General features: G+C 41.7%; 1 protein-coding gene across 1 annotated transcript in view; it reads right to left on the bottom strand.

The window, feature by feature from the left end:
• The window catches only part of LOC110502713 (CUB and sushi domain-containing protein 1), a 510046-nt gene that overhangs the window by 300227 nt on the left and 181968 nt on the right, over window positions 1-27851 (bottom strand). The window contains exon 3 of the mRNA XM_021580963.2: window positions 2599-2711. Coding sequence (XP_021436638.2) covers window positions 2599-2711 — 113 coding nt within the window. The remainder of the gene's footprint in view (window positions 1-2598; window positions 2712-27851) is intronic.

Here is a 27851-nt window from a genome sequence, read left to right as displayed (position 1 = left end):
AGTTACTATTTTTCCATTGATCTAATATGAGAGACGCCACTTCTAAGATGATTGTTGTTACTCTTCTTGGATTGTAATTGAACACACTTTAAGTGTGTGTCCCCATAGAGCCTTGCGACTGAAAGGCTGAATAAAATAGCATATTTGCATGCTACCGTAGATCTCTAAAAGATATGTTTCATTGTTTCATAAAACATAGTAGCCCAATTATTTCATATAAAGCTGATTCTTGGCATAAAGCACTATTCTGAATCTTCAAGGCTTGGTTAAATATCGGTTGGACTCTCATCCTACTTTATGGACCAGACTCCATTTGAAGTGTTCACTATATGTTGGAACAGCACCCTGCTGGAGTTGTCCATTATCTGCTGCAGGATTTTGTACTTATCATTTTTTATTTTATTTTATCTTTCCAATAATGGTCTAAAGAAATATACTTAATGAAATGTTAGTGACAATGATTGAATTAAAATGGGGTCACTAAGATGCAATATTGTTTTTTTATAATAACATGCTTATTTGTCTTTTTGCACTCATTTAGCTTCATCAACAGTAAATCAATTTGCAAAGATAGCTATTTCTGATTCCTGAGAGCATCTGTGGAGGTAAATACGCTGCTAGGCTATTTATCCATCTCGCACACTGCTGTGCCAATCAAGACAGGCAAATAGATTAGCTACAATTAGTCAAGTGTAATGGCCCATAAATCACAATCTAAGGGCTGCTGGGAAAACCTGCAGGTTGCATAGTTGGATAACATCATATCTCAATCTCAACTACAATAAACTGAAAATGAAAAAAACAATGCTACCAAAGGAAATGTTGTTACCATCAATACTATTAACACTCTAGGGGTCCAGCAACACCCTTCATCATAACAATGGTTGTGACACTTTTATCAATGAAATCCTGGCCTGTATCAAAATTCTCTAAAATCCCAGACAAAATCTGCAGTCAATTTCATTTAGACTCCAATGGTTACATGGAAAATCAATCTTTGTCGGATTAAATGGAGCCCATTCAGACAACCAGACAAAACACCCTTATTAAACGCCATTACCCTGATGGATTAGCTATTCATGTTCTGAGAGGCCAGCCACTAATACATAATAAAAGAAGATGTGACATTTTCCTAGAATGCAAAAGTGACAATTCTTCTTCTATGTGGATGAATAAAACACATGTAGAGAGAACGCAATATAACGCAATATTGACAACCTTATTCATGCTGTAACATACAACATACAGTAGCTGTAGTTAATTCTGAGGCAGTGGTTAGTACTAAGATATCAGTAGTCAGTGCTAAGATATCAGGAGAAAGTGTTCTGATACAGCCAACATTAGATAAGCCAATCATTGTTAATTCTTTCTTATCACTCAAATCAAGAACTTGCTCACACTACACACAATAAACCATTGTCCTTAAAAGGAATTGTCACAACCAGGAACAAGTGTTGTTGCCAAATGAGACTGATATTGCATTAGAAAACATTTAGGGAATTGAGTTTTGGTATCCCCTCACAACCCTGTAGCACTAACACAACTCTGAATCACTAGGGATGTAAATGTTCCGGGGAAAAAAAACAAAGAAAAAAAGCACGCTTATCTTTAGAAAGGTTTACGAGCAAAGTGCCATGCTCGTGCATCATTCATAGCCTAGGCCCCAGTGTCTCAAGAGAGCTCATGAAGTTTGCTACAGTGTATGCCATCCTGAGAGATGTTTCCGACAAGGGGGGCGAGTTGAGACTCCAGTGATATTTAGACTTCATGGAAAATAAATGACATGCACTATTGTCCTGGCTGGGTCAAAGTGATTTGTGCTGTTTACTTTATAAAACACACTATACAGTTTTGTAATGACCCTAGTTTGATACAGTTGACCTGAACTCCCTTGAAATGCCACAGCTATCAACCACAGGTTTAATAATGCAAATAATGCCAAAATAACGTAAATGGGAACATGTACTAAGTAGATAACAACTACAGCAGTAGCCTCATCTCTCTTAAACAGTAACCAGTTGAGGTCCTGAAGAGGTCCATGTTAAAGAAAAACTCCACCCAAGAACTATCTTTGTTTTTTTGTTTCATCAGTCCATTGTTGATATAGTCCCAAAATGTCTTGCATGTCAACAATCAAATTTTAAAGATACATAACTTTCAAAATAAAGAAATACAACCGTTATGATGCGGTATGCTAAATGTATCATACCGGCTGTAAAAACAAATACCAAAGATCGTTTTGGGGTGGAATTGTCCTTTAAGTGAAATCTACTTTGCAGTGTTTATTCATATGAAATATAATATGCAGAATTTCAGACACAGATTCATGAATTACCCTATAATACAAAAATAACAGTCATTTATATTTAATATTGAGAATTTGTGGCCCATGAGGGAATCAAACAAACTACTCTGGTGATGCAAGTACAATCCTCTGTCAACTTAACAATTGAAATCAATATATAGTAGAGAAACAAGTCAATAGTGAGACCATTACCATTTTGGCAACACAAATATGTTCAGTATTTTTAAACCCTATAATACATCAATCCAGCCAGGCTTTTAATTGGAGAAACATGCAATAATAATAGGTCTCACCTTCATAAATTGCTTTAAATCCTTGTGCACTCACAGCAAAATCTGTTGTGAACCAAAGGGCCATTATTGACCCTGTGCTCACAATAGGCGACGGCAACATGAAGCCAGATAACCTGCGAAAAGAGAGAAATGTTACATAACATCTAGTCATTGTTATCAAATATTTAAGTACTTCACATTATTGTTAGTGGCCCCAGTTTTGTATTGTGCTTTTGTCTCAGATTTTAAGTTTTCAGAGAAAGGACATAAAAGTAAAATGCTTTACACCCAACAGAAAAGGAAATGACATCAGGCACACAATAACAAGCATGGCAAGGAACAAGAACAGAAGGACCATAGCATTGCTAGACTGCCTCAAGGACCCAGGAACAAAGAACCAGGGTATGCCTTCACTGGGATCTAACGCTAACACATTCTGGTGTCAGAGCACATAGATAAGATAGTGTCACATGGACAGAGTGCAGCTCACAGAAACAGTGCAGATGTGACACAGAAATAAACCCTACTGATTTTCCCTGTACGTCTACATCGCTAGTGTCCACATTCAATTATAGATAAAGCTCCCCAAAATGTGTATCGCTGTGTGATGTGCACTCACAACTTTCTATTTCCTAAAGCCAGTTCATACTGACCAGATTCTACTGCCAAAATGTCAGTCCATTAGGTGTGAATGCTAAACCAGAGTCGGGCAGCATCTTGTTGACCTGTTAATGCACAAGACAATCAGAGCATGAGGCTGCCAAAGATAAGTAAAGTGAAAGTTCTGTAGCTAATGTCGATATTTTCTAATGTAGCTAAATTCTAACATTCAAAAAGTGTTACTGAACAGAGTACCAAACAAATGCATAATATTTACTGGATAATAAAGGCGTTATAGTTCATTTGTTACAATAGCGTTTAGGTACAAACACCTAGTAACCAATATTAGGAATATTAATATCAATATTTTGCCATTAAACAAGCTAGTTAGCCAAACTAGTTAGCCTATAATCTTGTTTCAACTCATCAAGCCAAGAGTTGTAAAGTCTGTAAAAAAAAATTGGTAAAAAACCACTGATCCATTAGGTCTATCCAATAATAATTTCAAGAAGGAGGCTTTTAATCCTTTCTCAATGACACCATTACTAAAGGCTGATATGAATCATATTAGTCACTGAAATCAAACGCTTACTATAGATATTTCCTACATTCTTAGAAAATAGGATAACAGTTTTTGGTTCCAGGTAGAACTATTTTGGGTTCCATGTAGAACCATCTGTGGAAAGGGTTCTATGTGGAACTCAAAAGGGTTCTACCTGGAACCAAAAACTGTTCTAAGAATTCTAATTCTAAGAATTCTAAGAATGTAGGAAATATCTATCGTAAGCGTTTGATTTCAGTGACTAATATGATTCATATCAGCCTTTAGTAATGGTGTCATTGAGAAAGGATTAAAAGCCTCCTTCTTGGTTTCTCCTATGGGGAGATAGCACCTATTTGTCTAAGAGTGTAGCCACCAATGGCATTCCTATACAGTACTGCTACTGGAGCATGTTCCCAGAATGATGTATGCGCTTCTTGTTTGCAGTCGAGTATCTATCTGCCTGGCAGGTCTTTAATCAATCATTTATTTTACGTCCAGTGATTTTCCCACTTACTTTTGTTCAACAAGCCATTTTGTGTTAATTTAATTTCAAACTTGAGCAGCGTGTGAATCTTTCATTCTGTGTTGGTACAGGAGACAACTGCACTGAATAATTTATTAATTCGCCCCACCCTCCACACACACACACATACACACACACACACCTATTTTTATCCAGTGGATGAAGTGGCTTGCTTGAGCACAAAAACAAATAACTGCCGCTGTAATGTTTACCACTAATAATTTGATTCACTCACCTGTGAGAGATATTGTATTTTTTCCACAACTAAAAAAAATGGTATACCCTCAGTGTATTGTTACTGTTAGCTTCTGTTAGCTCACCAATAGCTGTCCACACACTGGGTATTACCGAGTAAAATAGATTGTCAGGATATATGTCATAATCTCTTAAATGCCACGCTAATTAATATACACTATGCAGTGAGCCACCTATTCTTCATGGGCCTGTCACTAATCCAAACGATCTACCTAATCCAGACACAGGTGTCAGCGCAGAAACATGTTTCAAGCATATGCACATGGAGGACAGATGACCAACATGGCCTAAAGAAACAGAGGTGCTAAACTGTTTACACTGAGGATGATTGTGTGGTCATTTGAGATGTCCTTGTGAAAACCTCTGGCAATAACATTGGTTTTCAGTCAGCTTTCATGCTATTGTATATTAAGGCTATTATTACCTATCCACAGAAAATATCTGTGTATTCTGCCACCAATATATGTATGTCCTTATGTTATATTGACAACACTATTGTAGAAAAGGCCCATGGAGTTGGAGGAAGAATCCTTTAATTCATGGCCACTTGCTCAGCTGGGCCAGGGGCGCTGTAATTAGGTCAGGTGGAAATGTCTGACAGATCTCAACTCATTAAAAGGAGGAAATCGCCATCCCTGATCTCGCTGCTTTCTCTTCCTTAACTCCGTTTAATCCAGAAGTTCTGTGCGTCCATGAATCCACCGAATCTGTTACCTATCATCTGAACTATCTGTTGCGATCGGGAGAGCGGGCTCACAGTTATTGTTTATAGTTATTACTGCGGAGCGCGGCTTGGAGCGCACGCTTCAAACCTATTATGTCATGTAAATGGTCAATGATCACGGCCCTACAGATAGATCATCACAGGCCAATTATGCCATCGATATATGGTTAATATGTAATGAAATTACATGGACATATGAAGACAAACTTGAAAGGGTAAAATATGAAACGTCATTGTTTGCTGAACTGATCCATTCTGATATCAAACTGATGGAGATTATAGATTGAATAACCGATCACTGATTTAATTATTTGTATTAGTCTTCTCATGATTATGATGAATAGTTACGAGCCTAAATGACTCAAGGATGATTCCTATTGACTTCTTATTGAACTGAATGACCTAATTATGTTAATAAAGAATGATTGTTATGATTTGATCTTTGTGATTATGAATTTGATTGGATACATGTTATTCTGTTTCCTTTGTTATGCAGCACAGACTACCCAGTAAATATGCCACTTTATGGTTAAAGGAATTCCTGCCTCAGTCTCATCCATTCCTCTGTCACCTGACCCGTGACCACCTGTTCACCTTCACTGTCAGTCATCCTACCTGTCCAGCTACCCACACAGATTCCACTAATCTTTCAACTGTTGCTTAAAATAAAGGGATACAACCCTAAACAGCTTCAACTTGCCGAAACACCATCTTAAATGCACCCTTTGTTCAATGAGAATGGGCTCCTTATCCTTGCTTGACATTGAATTATTGTGTGTTTTAACTCTCAGTTCCTCTTGGAAAATCACTTGGAAAGTTGTCTAAGAGTCAAAACGTATGAAATAAGTGGTTTCTCCGTCACCTCAAAGACGAGACCCTTGAGTAAATGCAGCTCTTGTTCACAGATGAAAACTTCTGATTAGCAGCTGCACTAACAACAGCTCTGAAAACAGAATTCCTTTTGACACTGCCATGGCCACATCACCATACTTTGGAAGCACACAATTCATTAGACGGTGATTGTTGTTATATTGATAATCCCTGAATAAACACACCAGAACTGAGGACTAGAAGGAAATAATATTCAGGGTATTCTCTTTAGTTTTTCAATCAGTTAAAATGGAGAAGGGGAACAGTGAAACAAACCCAGAGTAATGACAATAGCAAGACTAATGCCAGGGTCTGGTCACAGAGACTGTATTAGTGGTTAGTGTTCAACCGTTACTCAATTTCAAATGGAAGAGTGGCAAGTTGCAAACAATGTGAGGGTTTTCTCAGAATCAACAGACAGTTATGGGTGTGAGGACTTAGATTCATGTTGTCAGCTTTTAGCTCTTGGGGAATAACTTAGCCATCAAGTACAAAAACCAAGTACAACAAATACATTGCTAACATTCACAAAGGGCTAATTGACCTGTCTGAATGGAATTCTTAGAGCCTGGATACTGTACAGCACGGCCAACTAATGTGTATACATACCATTGTTGACCAATACCATTGTTGGATAAATTGTGTTAATAAATACAACCATCTTTATGGCTAGGATTTGAACTTTGGCTTCTAATTCGTCAGTTTGGGACTTTTTGAGTGCATGAATGTTTGCAGTTTGCAAAGAGATGCCTGATTGGTGTTGAAAAATCATATTGTCAGTAAGTTCCCAGACCAGTCAGAGGCTTTTATTAGAGTCCATAACAGAGCTAGGCTGTGAAGTTGTTATGATGCTGCTACTCTTTCAAGGGTGTCAGCACAGTGTGCATTAGCTCAGAGAGAACATGGGACTTAGCTCCATTTCCAATGACTCCAAGGTCTTTGGAGTAACTGTAGGCCTATCTGTTTACTGACAGACGATTCATCCACCTTGACTTCTATCCCTCCCTTTTAACGATCATTTCTAAAGTATTTTCAGACGTATAGCAATAGGTTATTCACAGACGTTGGAGCATCCTTTTTTTATTAAAACCTTTTTTTTGTTATAAACCTATACACAACTTTAAAAGATTAGGGTTTTTACGTCATCTCTATTGACCACTGTGACAATTCATCTTTAAAGGCAAATTGGTATAGAAGTCCAAAGATCATACATCCTGGCTTTTCTCTATAGGTTCAGATTTTTGAGCTGAATAAAGAAAAAATGACTAGGAAAAGTAACTAAGTGATCACTTAGTCATAAAGACAATGGTGTCCAATTACTTTCTTAGAACTGTTACGGTGAGTGAATGAGGACCCAAAAGCGAACTAACTTAAACAGAGCTTCTTTAATAACCAAACATAGGTAGGCTCAGATAGACCGGCAGATTCCGACAGGACAGGACAAGGTTACAGCAAACATGACGACAGTCTGGTTCAGGCATGAATGACACAAACAAACAAGAATCCGACAAGGACAGGAGCAGAAACAGAGAGAGATATAGGGACCTAATCAGAGGGAAAAAGGGAACAGGTGGGAAACGGGGTGAATGGGTAGTTAGAGGAGACAAGGAACAGCTGGGAGAAAGCGGGGGAGAAAAGGTAACCTAACAACGACCAGCAGAGGGAGACAGGGTGAAGGGAAAGGACAGAGACAAGACAACATGACAGTACATGACAGTACCCCCCCACTCACCGAGCGCCTCCTGGCGCACTCGAGGAGGAAACCTGGCGGCAACGGAGGAAATCATCAATCAGCGCACGGTCCAGCACGTCCCGAGAGGGAACCCAACTCCTCTCCTCAGGACCGTACCCCTCCCAGTCAACTAGGTACTGATGACCACGGCCCCGAGGACGCATGTCCAAGATTTTACGGACCCTGTAGATAGGTGCGCCCTCGACAAGGATGGGGGGGGGGGGGGGGGAGACGAGCGGGGGCGCGAAGAACGGGCTTAACACAGGAGACATGGAAGACCGGGTGGACGCGACGAAGATATCGCGGAAGAAGAAGTCGCACTGCGACAGGATTAATGACCTGAGAGATACGGAATGGACCAATGAACCGCGGGGTCAACTTGCGAGAAGCCGTCTTAAGGGGAAGGTTCTGAGTGGAGAGCCAAACTCTCTGACCGCGACAATATCTAGGGCTCTTAGTTCTACGCTTATTAGCAGCTCTCACAGTCTGCGCCCTATAACGGCAAAGTGCAGACCTGACCCTCTTCCAGGTGCGCTCGCAACGTTGGACAAAAGCCTGAGCGGAGGGGACGCTGGACTCGGCGAACTGAGATGAGAACAACGGAGGCTGGTACCCGAGGCTACTCTGAAAAGGAGATAGCCCGGTCGCAGACGAAGGAAGCGAGTTGTGGGCGTATTCTGCCCAGGGGAGCTGTTCTGACCAAGACGCAGGGTTACGAAAAGAAAGACTGCGTAAGATGCGACCAATAGTCTGATTGGCCCGTTCTGCTTGACCGTTAGACTGGGGGTGAAAGCCGGAAGAGAGACTGACGGAAGCCCCAATCAAACGGCAAAACTCCCTCCAAAATTGAGACGTGAATTGCGGACCTCTGTCCGAAACGACGTCTGACGGAAGGCCATGAATTCTGAAAACATTCTCGATGATGATTTGTGCCGTCTCTTTAGCAGAAGGAAGCTTAGCAAGGGGAATGAAATGAGCCGCCTTAGAGAACCTATCGACAACCGTAAGAATAACAGTCTTCCCCGCTGACGAAGGCAGTCCGGTGACAAAATCTAAGGCGATGTGAGACCACGGTCGAGAGGGAATAGGAAGCGGCCTGAGACGGCCGGCAGGAGGAGAGTTACCGGACTTAGTCTGCGCGCAGACCGAACAAGCAGCCACGAAACGACGCGTGTCATGCTCCCGGGTGGGCCACCAGAAACGCTGGCGAATGGAAGCAAGCGTACCCCGAACGCCAGGGTGGCCGGCTAACTTGGCAGAGTGAGCCCACTGAAGAACGGCCAGACGAGTAGGAACGGGAACGAAAAGAAGGTTCCTAGGACAAGCGCGCGGCGACGGAGTTTGAGTGAGTGCTTGCTTTACCTGCCTCTCAATTCCCCAGACAGTCAACCCGACAACACGCCCCTCAGGGAGAATCCCCTCGGGGTCAGTGGAGGCTACTGAAGAACTGAAGAGACGAGACAAAGCATCAGGCTTGGTGTTCTTAGAGCCCGGACGATAAGAAATCACGAACTCGAAACGAGCGAAAAACAGCGCCCAACGCGCCTGACGCGCATTAAGTCGTTTGGCAGAACGGATGTACTCAAGGTTCCTATGGTCAGTCCAAACGACAAAAGGAACGGTCGCCCCCTCCAACCACTGTCGCCATTCGCCTAGGGCTAACCGGATGGCGAGCAGTTCGCGGTTACCCACATCATAGTTACGTTCCGACGGCGACAGGCGATGAGAAAAATACGCGCATGGGTGGACCTTGTCGTCAGAGAGGGAGCGCTGAGAAAGGATGGCTCCCACTCCCACCTCTGACGCGTCAACCTCGACAACGAACTGTCTAGAGACGTCAGGTGTAACAAGGATAGGAGCGGATGTAAAACGATTCTTGAGGAGATCAAAAGCTCCCTGGGCGGAAACGGACCACTTAAAGCACGTCTTGACAGAAGTAAGGGCTGTGAGAGGAGCTGCCACCTGACCGAAATTACGGATGAAACGACGATAGAAGTTCGCGAAGCCGAGAAAGCGCTGCAGCTCGACGCGTGACTTAGGGACGGGCCAATCAATGACAGCTTGGACCTTAGCGGGATCCATCTTAATGCCTTCAGCGGAAATAACAGAACCGAGAAATGTGACGGAGGAGGCATGAAAAGTGCACTTCTCAGCCTTCACAAAAAGACAATTCTCTAAAAGGCGCTGGAGGACACGTCGAACGTGCTGAACATGAATCTGGAGTGACGGTGAAAAAATCAGGATATCGTCAAGGTAAACGAAAACAAAGATGTTCAGCATGTCTCTCAGGACATCATTGACTAATGCCTGAAAGACAGCTGGAGCGTTAGCGAGGCCGAAAGGAAGAACCCGGTATTCAAAGTGCCCTAACGGAGTGTTAAACGCCGTCTTCCACTCGTCCCCCTCCCTGATGCGCACGAGATGGTAAGCGTTACGAAGGTCCAACTTAGTGAAAAACCTGGCTCCCTGCAGGATCTCGAAGGCTGAAGACATAAGAGGAAGCGGATAACGATTCTTCACTGTTATGTCATTCAGCCCTCGATAATCTATGCAGGGGCGCAGAGACCCGTCCTTCTTCTTGACAAAAAAAAACCCCGCTCCGGCGGGAGAGGAGGAGGGGACTATGGTACCGGCGTCAAGAGCTACAGACAAATAATCTTCGAGAGCCTTACGTTCGGGAGCCGACAGAGAGTATAGTCTACCCCGGGGGGGGGTGGTTCCCGGAAGGAGATCAATACTACAATCATACGACCGGTGTGGAGGAAGAGAGGTGGCCCTGGACCGACTGAACACCGTGCGCAGATCGTGATATTCCTCCGGCACCCCTGTCAAATCACCAGGCTCCTCCTGTGAAGAAGAGACAGAGGAAACAGGAGGGATAGCAGACATTAAACATTTCACATGACAAGAGACGTTCCAGGAGAGGATAGAATTACTAGACCAATTAATGGAAGGATTATGACAAACTAGCCAGGGATGGCCCAAAACAACAGGTGTAAAAGGTGAACGAAAAATTAAAAAAGAAATGGTTTCACTATGATTACCAGAAACAGTGAGGGTTAAAGGTAGCGTCTCACGCTGAATCCTGGGGAGAGGACTACCATCCAGGGCGAACAAGGCCGTGGGCTCCTTTAACTGTCTGAGAGGAATGTCATGTTCCCGAGCCCAGGTCTCGTCCATAAAACAGCCCTCCGCCCCAGAGTCTATTAAGGCACTGCAGGAAGCTGACGAACCGGTCCAGCGTAGATGGACCGACAAGGTAGTGCAGGATCTTGAAGGAGAGACAGGAGTAGTAGCGCTCACCAGTAGCCCTCCGCTTACTGACGAGCTCTGGCCTTTTACTGGACATGAAGTGACAAAATGACCAGCGGAACCGCAATAGAGACAGAGGCGGTTGGTGATTCTCCGTTCCCTCTCCTCAGTCGAGATGCGGATACCTCCCAGCTGCATGGGCTCAGCACCCGAGCCGGCAGAGGAAGATGGTAGTGATGCGGAGAGGGAGGCGACGGAGAGCGCGAGCTCCTTTCCACGAGCTCGGTGACGAAGATCAACCCGTCGCTCAATGCGAATAGCGAGTTCAATCAAGGAATCCACGCTGGAAGGAACCTCCCGGGAGAGAATCTCATCCTTTACCTCTGCGCGGAAACCCTCCAGAAGACGAGCGAGCAAGGCCGGCTCGTTCCAGCCACTGGAGACAGCAAGAGTGCGAAACTCAATAGAGTAGTCTGTTATGGATCGATTGCCTTGACATAGGGAAGACAGGGCCCTGGAAGCCTCCTCCCCAAAAACAGATCGATCAAAAACCCGTATCATCTCCTCCTTAAAGTCTTGATACTGGTTAGTACACTCAGCCCTTGCCTCCCAGATTGCCGTGCCCCACTCACGAGCCCGTCCAATAAGGAGAGATATGACGTAGGCGACACGAGCAGTGCTCCTGGAGTAAGTGTTGGGCTGGAGAGAAAACACAATATCACACTGGGTGAGGAACGAGCGGCATTCAGTGGGCTCCCCAGAGTAACACGGCGGGTTATTGATTCTGGGCTCCGGAGATTCGAAAGCCCTGGAAGTGGCCGGTGGATCGAGGCGGAGATGGTGAACCTGTTCTGTGAGGTTGGAGACTTGGGTGGCCAGGGTCTCAACGGCATGTCGAGCAGCAGACAATTCCTGCTTGTGTCTGCCTAGCATCGCTCCCTGGATCTCGACGGCTGAGTGGAGAGGATCCGAAGTCGCTGGGTCCATTCTTGGTCGGATTCTTCTGTTACGGTGAGTGAATGAGGACCCAAAAGCGAACTAACTTAAACAGAGCTTCTTTAATAACCAAACATAGGTAGGCTCAGATAGACCGGCAGATTCCGACAGGACAGGACAAGGTTACAGCAAACATGACGACAGTCTGGTTCAGGCATGAATGACACAAACAAACAAGAATCCGACAAGGACAGGAGCAGAAACAGAGAGAGATATAGGGACCTAATCAGAGGGAAAAAGGGAACAGGTGGGAAACGGGGTGAATGGGTAGTTAGAGGAGACAAGGAACAGCTGGGAGAAAGCGGGGGAGAAAAGGTAACCTAACAACGACCAGCAGAGGGAGACAGGGTGAAGGGAAAGGACAGAGACAAGACAACATGACAGTACATGACAAGAACGCCCTCCCTTTTTAATTCGCTTGATCTGGAGCTTAATTGCAATGTACCTCAATGGACTCCAAGCAAAAGAACAACACTTTGTGTGGAATAAAGTCAGGAAGCTCTGAAATTGCCTTTATATTCTGTGATGAGGGTTCCTGGAAATGAGAGATGTGTACATAATTTCACTGGTGATCTTTGAATGTCTGCCTTACAAGTCATCAATGGGGCCAGTGTGCACCCATACAAAGCTTCCATCAGTTTAGTTAAGAGAGATCTCATGTTCGTGGTTGGGTGTATGTGAAGATTGATTCAGTGCATGTGCTCATTTGCATGCACAGTTGATTGCGTTACTGTTTGACTATGAATCGAGTCTGGCTAGTAATGAGACTTAGCCTAAGAGCCAAGTAACAACAGGGGTATACTACACCACCACAGCCAAAGTAAAAAGACAAATATCGAGAGAAACAGGGGAAAGGAAGTGTTGATTCGGTCTGTTATTGACAATAGGTCAGTCTGTCACACAACTTGTCCAATGAGACCAACCACTGTACTCGTCTGCTACTGATTCTTATCAAGACGCAATTGTACATTTGGGAAGGAAGTGCTCTTTCACACCGAGAAAGGGTGATTGATTGTTGAAAGATTGTTCAAGTAGCTTACTGTGAGGAACTATAGTTTTAATATATTATCATTCGCAATGGACGTTAAAAAAGTACTTTCCTATATTTCCACGCAGCAGGCCAGGTAGTTATGCATGCTCAGGTGTGCACGCTCTCTCAACTTACATTATTATCTATTTTAATAAATCCATTGAATACACCATCACAAAGAAATCCATTATTAATTTGTTTTAGGCAGGTCCGAATAAAACATACGTTTAATTATGTTACTGGTCTGTGCAGCCTACTGTATACGGCTGTGCCATGCACATTAAATCAATAGTTATTTTGTTCATTAAACAGACAAGACACATTTTGGCTACCCTGATCACAGTCAACACACATATTTTATAGTAGGCTAAGAATATAATGAAATATAACTACAATTAACATATAAAAAGTTATATTTTGAAACTGAGCAGGCGTGGTGTCTTACATTGAGAGCATCTTCATCATGATACCAATAGAAAATAATAGCATTATATATTTTCTCGAGCATGTGAGTCTCATGCTCATATTTCACAACCTTCGCGGGCTTTTGGAGTTGCCTTTACGCGACAAGATGGTAGGCATCCAATGCATATGGCTCCGGTAAATTTTTCAAATGGCCGGTAAACTAAAATCTTTCCGGTCATGTTGTATGGTGACATATTTTCCTGGAACAAGAATGGAATGAGTTACATTTGAATTGAAATGACCATCGATAGACCTTTAACCATAGAAATATTTAATACAATATTCTGCCCATATTTCTATTTTTGAAGGACTTTTATGTTTTAGGTACAGTAGCCTACAGAAGCTACTGTAAAATGCATTTTAGTTTTTCTTGGAAGAGAAACACCATAATATTGCATAATCAAGTAGATGTGCTAAAAGATGCCCTCTGGTGGTTAAATGAGCTTTAATGGCAAGCTCTGAAAACAAACCGAAGCATACTACAACAAACCAAAGCATAACGCATGCAATTATGCAGTATGACGCAACTTTTAAATGAGGAACCACTGTGTGTCACTCATGTATTTTAAGTGAATGGTGAGCAGCATTACCATGTCATAGATGTAGGATTGCTTCGTCAATTATCAAGTATCTGAGAAATCGGTTCCGCTTAGGCTTTGCCATTCAACTCTTTCAATTCCTCAAATTATTGTTTTAAGTCAATTGGTCTCGACTGTAATACTGTAACTCTGTGGGGGCCTCAGAGAAGTGGGTATAATGTCAAGCATTTTAGTTTCAGTTCTAAGGTAAGGAGAACAGTGCAGTTCCCTCGGCCCTATTCATATTAAAACGTTTCACTTCAAGAGTTTTCCATGAGGGATGCTTCGCCATGCAAAAAACATCCTTGGCTGTCTTAGAAGAGGTTTAGTTTTCTGGCTTTGTCAACCTCTGGACTGAACAATGACAGTCATAGAAAAAGTATACTGTGATTTCATATTGCAGTTTCAAGTTGACTGATGTATCATTCTCAGTCCTGGGTTATTCTGTTTCTGGGATTATCTTTGTGCCTGGTTTGTGAATAGATATATCTCAGTAGTTGACAATGGGTTCACACCTCAGTCACTGATACAGAGCTGATTCTAGATTATCAACCAGTGTATTGTTTGAGGGTATTTATTTTCATTATTTCTGAGATCCATCAGTATTCACTCTATAGTATTCACTCTACAGCATTCACTCTAGTACAATGAAGTCTAAGTCATCTCCTTTTGTGTTTCAATACCCTCAAACTGCAAGGTGTTTGGAAACAACAGACAAAACAAGCAATAACTATGTTAGAAACGCTATATATACAAAAGTATGTGGACACCCCTTCAAATTAGTGGATTTGGCTATTTTAGCCACACCCGTTGCTGACAGGTGCATAAAATCGAGCACAGAGCCATGCAATCACTATAGACAAACATTGGCAGTAGAATGGCCTTCCCAAAAAGCTCAGTGACTTTCAACGTGGCACCGTCATAGGATGCCACCTTTCCAACAAGTGAGTTTGTCAAATTTCTGCCCTGCTAGAGCTGCCCTGGTCAACTGTTAGTGCTGTTACTGTGAAGTGGGAATGTCTAGGAGCAACAACAGCTCAGCCGTGAAGAGGTAGGCCACACAATCTCACAGAATGGGACCACCGAGTGCAGAAGCGAGTATCTGTCCTTGGTTGCGACAGTCACTGCCAAGTTCCAAACTGCCTCTGGAAGCAACATCAACACAATAACTATCCATGGTCGAGCAGCCGCACACAAGCCTAAGATCACCATGTGCAATGCCAAGCGTGGGCTAGAGTGGTATAAAGCTCTGGAGCAGTAGAAACATGTTCTCTGGAGTGATGTATCACGCTTCACGATCTGGCAGTGCGACAGACGCATCTGTGTTTGGCAGATGCCAGGAGAACGCTACCTGCCTCAATGCATAATGCCAAGGAATAATTGCCTGGGGCTGTTTTTCATGGTTCGGGCTAGGCCCCTTAATTCCAGTAAAGGGACATCTTAATGCTATAGCATACAATGACATTCTAGATGATTCTATGCTTCCAACTTTGTGGCAACAGTTTGGGGAAGGCCCTTTCCTGTTTCAGCATGACAATGCCCCAGTGCACAAAGCGAGGTCCATACAGAAATGGTTTGTCGAGATCGGTGTGGAAAACAGAGCCCTGACCTCAACCGCATAGAACACTTTTGGGATGAATTGGAATGCAGACTATGAGCCCAACCTAATTTCTCAACATCAGTGCCCGACCTCACTAATGCACTTGTGGCTGAATGGAAGCAAAGCCCTGCAGCAATGTTCCAACATCTAGTGCAAAGCCTTCCCAGAAGAGTGGAGGCTGTTATAGCAGCAAAGGGGGGACCAATTCCATATTAATGCCCATGATTTTGGAATGAGATGTTCGACGAGCAGGTGTCCACATACTTTTGGTCATGTAGTGTGATTTGCCACACCATGGACTCAAGCAACTGTCTAAGAAATAAACCCCAATATATATAGTATAGTGAATCATGAAATGGACACCAGCTCTACCATTTGTCATCCTGCAAAAAGGTGAGCACGTTATTGGAGCCCACCAACGGTGTAGTCAAAATATATTGGTATATCCATCACATGGCTCAGCAAGCCTTGGCCCTCCTTGACTCACAGTACAACTGCATCAATCATAGGAGTCAAACACAGACTCTGTTCTGTTACAGAATTCAATTCCCTAACAGTGGTACTCTCTGCAACCCCCCCAGCACTTTTGCACAGAATTCAGGTGACTGAACCGTGACTTCTGATCCATACGGATACAAAGGCATACACTACATGGAACCCAAAAGAGTTCTTCAAACGGTTCTCCTATGGGAACAGCCGAAGAACCCTTTTAGGTTCTAGATAGCACCTTTTTTCTAAGAGTGTAATAGTGTGCTATCTTGGATGTTTGTTTTTCCCATGATGAGCATGATTGATAGCAAGACCTTTAGCATATAGAAAAGCATAATTAAACATGTTAAAGTAAAGTGGTGTGAGTTTGTGTCTTATCGACACTCCCAACATGTTCAGCATAGCATACATTAGGGTAGAATAACCAAATATGTTATTAGTGTTTTTATCAAATAATAAGAAACACTAAGCCTATAAGTGACTAAAATACAAAGTCACTACAGGTGACTAAATACAAAGCACTACAGGTGACTAAATGCAGAGCACTAAAGCAATGCCTGTCTGTCAGCATTGTCTGTTTTTATAATCTAGTGCTCCAAGCAATTTTCACTCAAATCTAAAGTAGGGTAGGAGAATGTTCACATTATGTCACCCCTCACACACTACCTGAAAAATATCTGAAATAGTCTCTGTGGGGATAAAATGCATTCTCTGACAAACCATTAAAAACAATGTCATAAACTGTAGACGATATTATACTATGGTCGAAATACATTAGTATTTCTATATTTCTATAATATAGTATTCACTGTAGTGTTTTTGCGGACTTTAATGTAGTATTCACTGCAGTGTTTTTGCGGACATGACTGTAGCATACGGTAGTATTTACTGTAGTGTTTTTGTGGACATGACTGTACAGCGGTTGCTCCACTAAAAGTTTTGTGATTATGCTGCGGGACGTTGTGGTTTAGGTAATTTGTGGTTTAGTACAGTACCTTGCTTAACCACTTCATTGCTCCAGACCAGCACAAGGGGTAGTTAGAGCACTGATTATGCTTTTGGGTCCTACTGTGTCTCTGACTGACAATGAATGAGTGACATAAACCTAAATAGAAACGGATAATTGTGCACGACTTCAGTATTACTTACTAAAACTGTTGTTACACTAAGGCTTTTATTATTTTATTTTGTTAAAATTATTTTGATCTTACTGTAGTACTGTAGCCCAATCCCGACTGGTCACGTTGTACAGCGCCTGAGTGGCGCAATGCTCTAAGACACTGCATAGCAGTGCAAGCTGTGTTGCTATAGATGCTGATTCAATACCTGTGCTGGCCTCGACTGGGAGACCCATGAGATGATTACTGGTTTTTGGTTTCTTTCCCTCTATAATATAAATAAATCATTCTAAATAACAAACTGGCTTTATTTACAAATTAGTAACAATGTCTCACCCCATGTTCAAGAATGGCCCTTTTCACATTCATTTTATGTTATTTGAATACAAAATCATCTCCAAAATATTGGAAAATACTCTTTCAAACACACACTTTGTACAGAGCCATTATGGCTATTAGCAGGTAGCTGGACAATAGACTTGCCTAGAAGGAAGGTAGGGGGAGAATTATATCGTCAAATGTATTTCTAAGTTAGGTTGGCTGTATCACAACCTGATTGGTTGCAATTTAAGTTTAATCCACCAGAAAAGACAAAGCAAATAATACCACAAAAAGTATTATTATGTATCACATCCGACCGTGATTGTGAGTCCCATAGGGCGGTGCACAATTGGCCCAACGTTTCTCTCCCTCTAAAAACAGAAATAAATGTTTTGACCTTTACAAATATTATTTAGGTCTTTATTCAGATTACAAGCTCTCCCTTTCATTTAAGAAAAACAAAATTACCTCCAAAATATCATTATACTGTATATGATCAAGTTGATGGCACAGTCATATAGCCGACACCTACATAAAGCTGAGTGGCTCCCTCATTCATGGCTTTGGATTAAAATAAATAAGTACCAACATTCTTTCTGATAGTCTTTGATAGACCTGGACACCATGTACATTATCATAATAGCCCATTATGGGGCGCCAAAGTGGATGGGGGCTCCAGCAGTGCAAACAGATGCAGGTTCGATACCCGTGCCGGCCACCACCGGGAGACCCATGAGGCGGCTTTTGGTTTTAGTTTAGAATCTTCTATATGTAATTATTTGCGGAGAGTCACGCCATATGTTTTGATAGACTGTAGGCCTACCGTAGGTGACATGAGTCTCACTAGTGTTGAGTAATGTGCTGTTAAAAGTGGTGTAGGTCTTATTAATTTAAAGAGCATATTGAAGTTAGAAGCAATAGGATTTGAAGCAATATCCTACAACTATTTTAGCACTGTTTCACGCTGTTCTGAGACAAGCATGGTCTTGATAAATCAATGAGATTTTTATTTTCACTCTCTGTTTGGGTATTGGTTAGACAACAATTATAGAAATGTAGAAATGTTATGCTCTTAGTGACCCCACAACACAGGGATTCTTAGCTAAGTAGCCAAGTACTGTAGCCTACTCCCGACAGTCAAGTTGTACAGCGCCATATTTTTTTTATTTTTCTTGAAATAGAAACACCATAATATTAATCAGACTAATTGAGCAAAATGTCAGTCCCATATATATACACTATGTTCCTACAAAAAAAGGTTTTAAATTCTCTAGTACAGCCACTATTGAAGGCTATCAAATACTTCTCAAAGATGCCCTCTGGTGGTCAAACTACCACTAACTAGCGTTAATGGTATCAGTGGTTCACACTTAAATAACGTGTCATAGAATTCTGCGGCACCATGCAAGCTGCGTCACAGTACTCTGCAACTTTTAAGGGACGAACTACTGTAGTATACTGTAGTATTTACTGTAGTGTTTTTGCTGATATGACTGTAGTATTTTGTAGTAACACCTGCCAACTAGAGTGAACTAAATTGGCACACCTACCAGTCTACGCCAGTTACTGTTTAATGAGCGGAATACCTCAACAAGAACATAAGACACACAGGTTTGTGACCAGCCACCTATTGAGTTAGGTCAACAGTTCTGAGCAATGCAACGGACCAGACAACACCTTAGCAAGAAAATATATTTTTGATTTAAATTGTAACATATAAACATTAGACACAGGTTATTTGCCCATTAAAGGGAAACAGTGCAGAGGCAGATAAAAATAACATGATGTAACGATCGTCTGTTGAAGAAGGTGTGGACCAAAGCGCAGGGTGGTAAGTGTTCATACTTATATTTAAACTGAAAACTCAATAACAAAAATAACAAAGAGAATGAACGAAAACCGGAACAGTCCTGTCAGGTGCAGAAACACAACACAGAAAATAACTATCCGCAAAAACCCTATGGGAAAAAGCGACCTAAGTATGGTTCCCAATCAGAGACAACGATAGACAGCTGTCCCTGATTGAGAACCATACCTGGCCAAAACAAAGAAATACAAAAACATAGAAAAAGAAACATAGAATGCCCACCCAAATCACACCCTGACCAAACCAAAATAGAGACATAAAAAGCTCTAAGGTCAGGGCGTGACACATGAAAAGTTTATTATAGCTTAGAGGATTACGTTTGTTTGTTTGACACAGATAAACACACATCAACAACAGTACACCAAAATGACTTCATAGATATTTTACTTCAACTAGATAGCGTTCTGAAATACAACAATGCTTTCACAGAGATTCAGCGGACCAAGTTCACAAGATGACCAAAAACAGTGACAAAAAATATTGTAGTTTCTGATGGTAGAAAATAAACAACAGTTAACCACTGCATTTACATAAACAATGTGTGGCTATGCTTGCTACTTTTGCTAGCTTTGATATTGTTTGTTTGCTTGTCATGCTATGTAGCCATTGATAAATTAGCCAGCTATAGCTTCTTCCTACCATGTGGCATGCTATTGCACCACCTTTCTGGTCATTCAATGTTAACTGCTGTTACACTTAAGCATAACTTTACCAAATGATATGCTTATTGCATTTGCACTAAGCATTTCATTTATTATTACCATTAACAGACAATGAATTTTGTATGTTCATTAGTGGTATTGCCCGTTATTATTTGCACCTTTGTCTCCTTTTAGATAAACCATACTCTATACAAAGCCAAGCAAGTGTCAATTCAAGAGTCATGTCAACAACTGTCAATCAGTCCCTGCCATGTACAGTATCATCTCGTTACCTGAATATACAGAGCATTTGGAAAGAATTAAGACTTTTTCCACATTTTGTTACGTTACCCTATTATTAAAAAATATATTACATTGTTTTTTTCTCATCAATCTACACACAGTACCTCATCATGACAAAGCATGACAGCCTTATTCTAAAATTGATTAAATAAATAAAAAACTCCTCAATCTACACACAATATGCAATAATGACAAAGCGAAAACAGGTTTTTATAAATAAAAAATAGAAATACCTTATTTACATAAATATTCAGACCCTTTGCTATGAGACTTGAAATTGAGCTCAAGTGCATCCTGTTGCCATTGATCATCCTTGAGATGTTACTACAACTTGATTGGAGTCCACCTGTGCTAAATTAATTTGATTGGACATGATTTGGAAAGGCACACACCTGTCTGTATAAGGTCCCACAGTTGACAGTGCATGTCAGAGAAAAAACCAAGCCATGAGGTCGAAGAAAATGTCCATAGAGTTCCGAGACAGGATTTTTTTGAGGCATAGATCTGAGGAAGGGTACCAGAAAATGTATGCAGCATTGAAGGTCCCCAGGAAGACAGTGGCCTCCATCCTTCTTAAAAGGAAGACGATTGGAACCACTGCTCGGCCAATAATGGGAGAAGTGCCTTGGTCAGGGAGGTGACCAAGAACCCAATGATCACTCTGACAAAGCTCCATAGTTCCTCTGTGGAAATGGGAGATTCTTACAGAAGGATAACCATCTCTGCAGCACTCCACCAATCAAATCTTTATGGTAGTGAGGCCAGACGGAAGCCATTCCTCAGTAAAAAGGCACATGACAGCGGACTCATCAGAGCAAAGGACAGATTTCCACTGGTCTAATGTCCATTGCTCTTGTTCCTTGGCCGAAGTAAGTCTGTTCTTATTATTGGTGTCCTTTAGTGTTGGCTTCTTTGCAGCAATTCGAACATGGCCTGATTCATGCAGTCTCCCCTGAACAGTTATTGTTGAGATGTGTCTGTTACGTGAACTCTAAAGTATTTATTTGGGCTGCAATATTTGAGGCTGATAACTCTAATAAACGTATCTTCTGCAGCAGAGGTAACTCTGGTTCTTCCTTTCCTGTGGCGGTCCACATGAGAGCCAGTTTCATCATAGCGCTGGATGGTTTTTGCGACTGCGCTTGAAGAAACTTTCAAAGTTCTTGACAATTTCCGGACTGACCTTCATGTAATGATGGACTGTCATTTATCTTTGCTTATTTGAGCTGTTCTTACCCTATATTCCACCGCTACCTTGTCACAACACAACTGATTGGCTCAAATGCATTAAGAAGGAAAGGAGTTCCACAAATTAACTTTTAACAAGGCACAACTGTTAATTGAAATGGATTCCAGGTGACTACCTCATGAAGCTTGTTGAGAGAATGCCAAGAGTATGCAAAGCTGTCATCAAGGCAACGGGTGGCTACTTTGAAGTATCTCAAATCTAAAATATATTTTAATTTGTTTAACACCTTTTTGGTTACTACATGATTCCATATGTGTTATATCATAGTTGTGATGCCTTGACTATTATTCTACAATGTAGAAAATAGTACAAATAAAGAAAAACCCTGTAATGAGTAAGTGTGTCCAAAGTTTTGACTGGTACTGTACACGATTACATGTGTGTTATTTCATAGTTTTGATATCTTCACTATAATTCTGCAATGTAGAAAATTGTAAAAGTAAAGAAAAAACAACATTTGAAATGGTGTGTTTTGCATTTGATAAAAGTAGAGAGAGCTAGAAAATGGTGTATCATTGTCACACCCTGATCTGTTTCCCCTGTCCTTGTGATTGTCTCCACCCCCTCCAGGTGTTGCTTATTTTCCCTGGTGTATTTATCCCTGTGTTTCCTGTCTCTCTGTGCCATTTTGTCTTGTATGATCATGTCAACCAGCGTGTTTTTCCCCATGTGCCTGCTTTTCTATTCTCTTTTACTAGTCCTCCCGGTTTTGACCTTTACTGTTTTTCTGGACTCCATTCCCGCCTGCCTGACCATTCTGCCTGCCCTGACCTTGAGCCTGCTTGCCATTCTGTACCTCTGGAACTCTCTACTGGTTTGGACCTTTTGCCTGTCCACGACCATTCTCTTGCCTACCCCTTTTGGATTGTTAATAAACATCTTGGACTCTAACCATCTGCATCTGGGTCTCGCCTTGTGCCCTTATAATCATACACTAGAGTTGAGGAACAATTGGAAAGTAATTAGGCTTTGAAAGTAGATACACTTGTAAAATCGCATTTGAGAAAATGTCCCTTGAATATTTTGGTACATACAGGAAAGCTCTTCTTTGTCTACACCCATTCAGCATCGTTCATACCCTTTTAAGCTTTAACCCCACCCATCTTTTTAAGGATTCACATGTGAGGCTACAGTATGTACTAAACAAACAAAGATTTCAAGACTACAGGCAGACTTATACCACGGGTGTGTTTGTGAATTTCATCTGGAGTGTCAGAGTGCTCTGTGCATTGGTAAACTCAGAGCGTTGTCAGATTGGCCGTTTGTAAATTCAGAGTGTTTCTCTCTCGGAGTGTTCAGAGCGCACACTGGACACTCTGGATGAAAAGTAGGGTTGATCTGAGCATTCTGACCTAACAGAAGTCAAGCACCCAAGCTAACTGGCTAACGTTGGCTAGCTTGCTAGCTACTTCCAGACACAAATGAGAGAACACCCCACTCTGATTATTTTAGTTGCCTTAGCAAAGCTGGATAGGCTGTTTTTGCACGCCCAATTTTTCAGTTTTTGATTTGTTAAAAAAGTTTGAAATATCCAATAAATGTCGTTCCACTTCATGATTGTGTCCCACTTGTTGATTCTTCACAAAAAAATACAGTTTTATATCTTTATGTTTGAAGCCTGAAATGTGACAAAAGGTCGCAAAGTTCAAGGGGGCCGAATACTTTCGCAAGGCACTGTAAGTCAGAAAATTGTCTCTGCATGGTCATAGGAGCTGTTAAAACAAAGTGGGCTCATTTTCATCTTTCACACATGCATTCAACTCCAAAATATCAATGTAGGAAAACCAGGGAAAGGTCTTATGAAGGTGTGAAGGGACTCTGTTTTAACATTTATGAGAGATTAAATGCTCTAAAAAGTTGAATTAATGAACAAGTTAATGCAGAGCGATAGAGAGGGAGAGAAGAAGAGGGAGATAGGGAGGGCAACGTTTCTTATTAACTACTTGTCAGCTGGGATATTTGATTTCTTAGTACATCACTGCCCTGCCTAGTCATATACAAATTCCCCCAAAACTCTAGCAAATAATTCCAGGTGCTCCAGTCAACTAAAACAAGGTTGACCTTGTAGAATTAACTAAATAACATAGTGTGCTTTTTGCATTCCCACTTTGTCAATTATAGCTCCTTATACTGTAATTTGAGTTTGTTTTGAATGAACTTACACAGCTGACATGAATGTATTTGACATTCTGAGAAAATAATTGCAAACTCAACCATGAAGTGAAAAATTGTACGTTAACAAAGTGACTTAAGTTGATGGAATCATGTTGTGAATTTAACGTCAGTTAGCACCCCAGTAAGCAGTCTTCAACATTATGCCTTGTCTTTTTTTGGGAAAGTATTCATTTTACTTTCATCAAATTGTTTGATATGGAGGCTTAGAATGCATCGACATTAAAAAAAGCACTTCACTGAGACACTTCATCCCCCAGAAGGCAGTAGCTTCTCAGAACTGTCAGAGTGCATACAAGAGGAAGGGCGTATCCAGACTGACTTCCTGAGTAGCGCTAGAAGTGAGTGCAAATGATGTATCTGAATGAAAAGATGCAGTGGTTGGTATGTGTCGACTGACCCTTATGGTGGATGGAGTGAGGAAGCCCATATAATATGTAGACAGAGGAGTATTGTATGGCAGTTGAGTCGAAATGCTGCAATTGTGGAGGCCACATGTGCCCGAATTCCTAAAGTTCCCTGTTAGGGTGAAGGAGACAGAGGTGGCAAAAGTAAGGGCTGTCCAGCGTATCTCCTATCCGGAGGCGGTGAGAAGAGTGGAAGAAGAGACCAACGTTGAAGAAACGATGGTATTTGGATTAGAGACACCAGTAAATGTTCCTCGCCAACAGGATCCTGACATGTTGCATCTTGAAAAGGTGGACTTTGTATTGTTTATTGCATTGGGTATCAATTGAACAGCACAAACAAAGCAGACATCAGAGAAAATAGGCATTGCTGCAGGCTAAGGTTAAATCTGGACTTGGTTTCCTCTATCGTAATCACTCCTCTTTCACCCTAGCTGCCAAACTAACCTTGATCCAGAGGACCATCCTACCCATGCTAGATTACAGAGACGTAATTTATAAATCAGCAGGTAAGGGTGCTCTCAAGTGGCTAGATGTTCTTTACGATTCGGGCATCAGATTTGTCACCAATGCTCCTTATAGGACACATCACTGCACTCTATACTTCTCTGTAAACTGGTCATCTCTGTATACCCGTCGCAAGACTCACTGGTTGATGCTTATTTACAAAACCCTCTTAGGCCTCAATCTCTCCTATCTGAGATACCTACTGCAGCCCTCATCCTCCACATACAACACCCATTCTGCCAGTCACATTCTGTTAAAGGTCCCCAAAGCACACATCCCTGGGTTGCTCCTCTTTTCAGTTCGCTGCAGCAAGCGACTGGAACGAGCTGCAAAAAACACTCAAACTGGACAGTTTTATCTCCATCTCTTCATTCAATGACTCAAATCATGGACACCCTTACTGACAATTATGGCAGCTTTGCGTGATGTATTGTTGTCTCAACCTTCTTGCCTTTCAAATCAAATCCAATTTTATTTGTCACATGCGCCGAATAGACCTTACAGTGAAATGTTCACTTACAAGCCATAACCAACAATGCATTAAAATAAAAATAAGTGTTAAGTAAAAAATTGAAAATAAATGTAACTAATAATTAAACAGCAGCAGTAAAATAACAAGTGAGGCTACATACAGGGGGTATCGGTAAAGAGTCGATGTGCGGGGGCACTGGTTAGCTGAGGTAATTGAGGTAATATGTACATGTAGGTAGAGTTAAAGTGACTATGCATAGATTTTAAACAGAGAGTAGCAGCAGCGTAAAAGAGAGGTCTGGGTAGCCCTTTGATTAGCTGTTCAGGAGTCTTATGGCTTGGGGGTAGAAGCTGTTAAGAAGCCTTTTGGATCTCGACTTGGCGCTCCGGGACCGCTTGCTGTGTGGTAGCCGAGAGAACAATCTATGACTAGGGTGGTTGGAGTCTTTGACAATTTTTAGGGCCTTCCTCTGACACCGCCTGATATAGAGGTCCTGGATGGCAGGAAGCTTGTGCTGTTGTCTGTGCCCAATAATGTTTCTACTATGTTTTGTGCTGCTATCATGTTGTGCTGCTGCCATGTTGTGTTGCTACCATGGTATGTTGTTGTCTTTGGTCTCTCTTTATGTAGTGTTGTGGGGTCTCTCTTGTCATGATGTGTGTTTTGTCCTATATTTTTATTTTTAATCCCAGCCTCCATCCCCGAAGGAGGCTTTTTGCCTTTTGAAAGGCCGTCATTGTAAAGAAGAATTTGTCCTTAACTGACTAGCTTGGTTAAATTAAAAATTAAAAAAACAATTGAGTGCGGCTGAACCTTTTTTAGGGATGTTACAGCAGAGGAATTACAAGAAATCCTGTAGATGAATGTTTAGTCCTCACAAGCACCTGTGCCTGTGTAGGGATGTGATTTGGTTTATGACTGAAAGAGTGGGATGTGATATGGACCATGACTGAAGGAGTGGGATGTGATTTGGAGTATGACTGAAGGAGTGGGATGTGATTTGGTTTATGACTGAATAAGTGGGATGTGATTTGGAGTATGACTGAAGGAGTGGGATGTGATTCTGAGCATGACTGAAGGAGTGGGATATGATTTGGACTATGACTGAAGGAGTGAGATGTGATTTGGAGTATGACTGAAGGAGTGGGATGTGATTTGGACTATGACTGAAGGAGTGAGATGTGATTTGGAGTATGACTGAAGGAGTGGGATATGATTTGGACTATGACTGAAGGAGTGAGATGTGATTTGGAGTATGACTGAAGGAGTGGGATATGATTTGGACTATGACTGAAGGAGTGAGATGTGATTTGGAGTATGACTGAAGGAGTGGGATGTGATTTGGACTATGACTGAAGAAGTGGGATGTGATTCTGAGCATGACGTGGAGATCTATTTTATTTTAGTATATTTCCCCTTTTTTTAACCTTTATTTAACTAGGCAAGTCAGTTAAGAACAAATTATTATTTTCAATGACGGCCTAGGAACAGTGTATTAACTGCCGGTTCAGGGGCAGAACGACAGATTTGTACCTTGTCAGCTTGGGGGTTTGAACTTGCAACCTTCCAGTTACTAGTCCAACACTCTAACCACTAGGCTACCCTGCTGCTTTCCTGCACTGGATTTTTTTCTCTCACTATCGTACAGTAGGTGGCAGCAATACACCTTATCGGTTGTAGTCTGCCACTAAAGCTCAAAGAAGAAGACAAAGAAGAAGGAGAAATTACTTTCTGTCAGAGAGCCAGCAAGCGGAAGAGCGTATCCAGTAGTGATGGGAAGTTCGGCTCTTTTTACTGACTCTGATCTTTTCAACTTGTTCAGTCAAAATAACACATTTTTAGACTAATTTTGTTCATTTGAGGCAGTAATGCCCAGAGCATGCAGAATGAACTGAGAACTCAAAAGAGTCATGAATCTACAAGCCTTTCGTTCACCATGTGCGAGTTATTGCCGGTGCAACATTATCTATTTTGCCTGGGCGCATATATGACATATACAGTGCCTTGCGAAAGTATTCGGCCCCCTTGAACTTTGCGACCTTTTGCCACATTTCAGGCTTCAAACATAAAGATATAAAACTGTATTTTGTTGTGAAGAATCAACAACAAGTGGGACACAATCATGAAGTGGAACGACATTTATTGGATATTTCAAACTTTTTTAACAAATCAAAAACTGAAAAATTGGCCGTGCAAAATTATTCAGCCCCCTTAAGTTAATACTTTGTAGCGCCACCTTTTGCTGCGATTACAGCTGTAAGTCGCTTGGGGTATGTCTCTATCAGTTTTGCACATCGAGAGACTGACATTTTTTCCCATTCCTCCTTGCAAAACAGCTCGAGCTCAGTGAGGTTGGATGGAGAGCATTTGTGAACAGCAGTTTTCAGTTCTTTCCACAGATTCTCGATTGGATTCAGGTCTGGACTTTGACTTGGCCATTCTAACACCTTGATATGTTTATTTTTGAACCATTCCATTGTAGATTTTGCTTTATGTTTTGGATCATTGTCTTGTTGGAAGACAAATCTCCGTCCCAGTCTCAGGTCTTTTGCAGACTCC

Source organism: Oncorhynchus mykiss, chromosome 23 (assembly GCF_013265735.2).
Source record: "Oncorhynchus mykiss isolate Arlee chromosome 23, USDA_OmykA_1.1, whole genome shotgun sequence".
In the NCBI taxonomy this organism is placed as follows: domain Eukaryota; kingdom Metazoa; phylum Chordata; class Actinopteri; order Salmoniformes; family Salmonidae; genus Oncorhynchus; species Oncorhynchus mykiss.
This window is presented reverse-complemented; position numbering and strand designations above follow the sequence as displayed.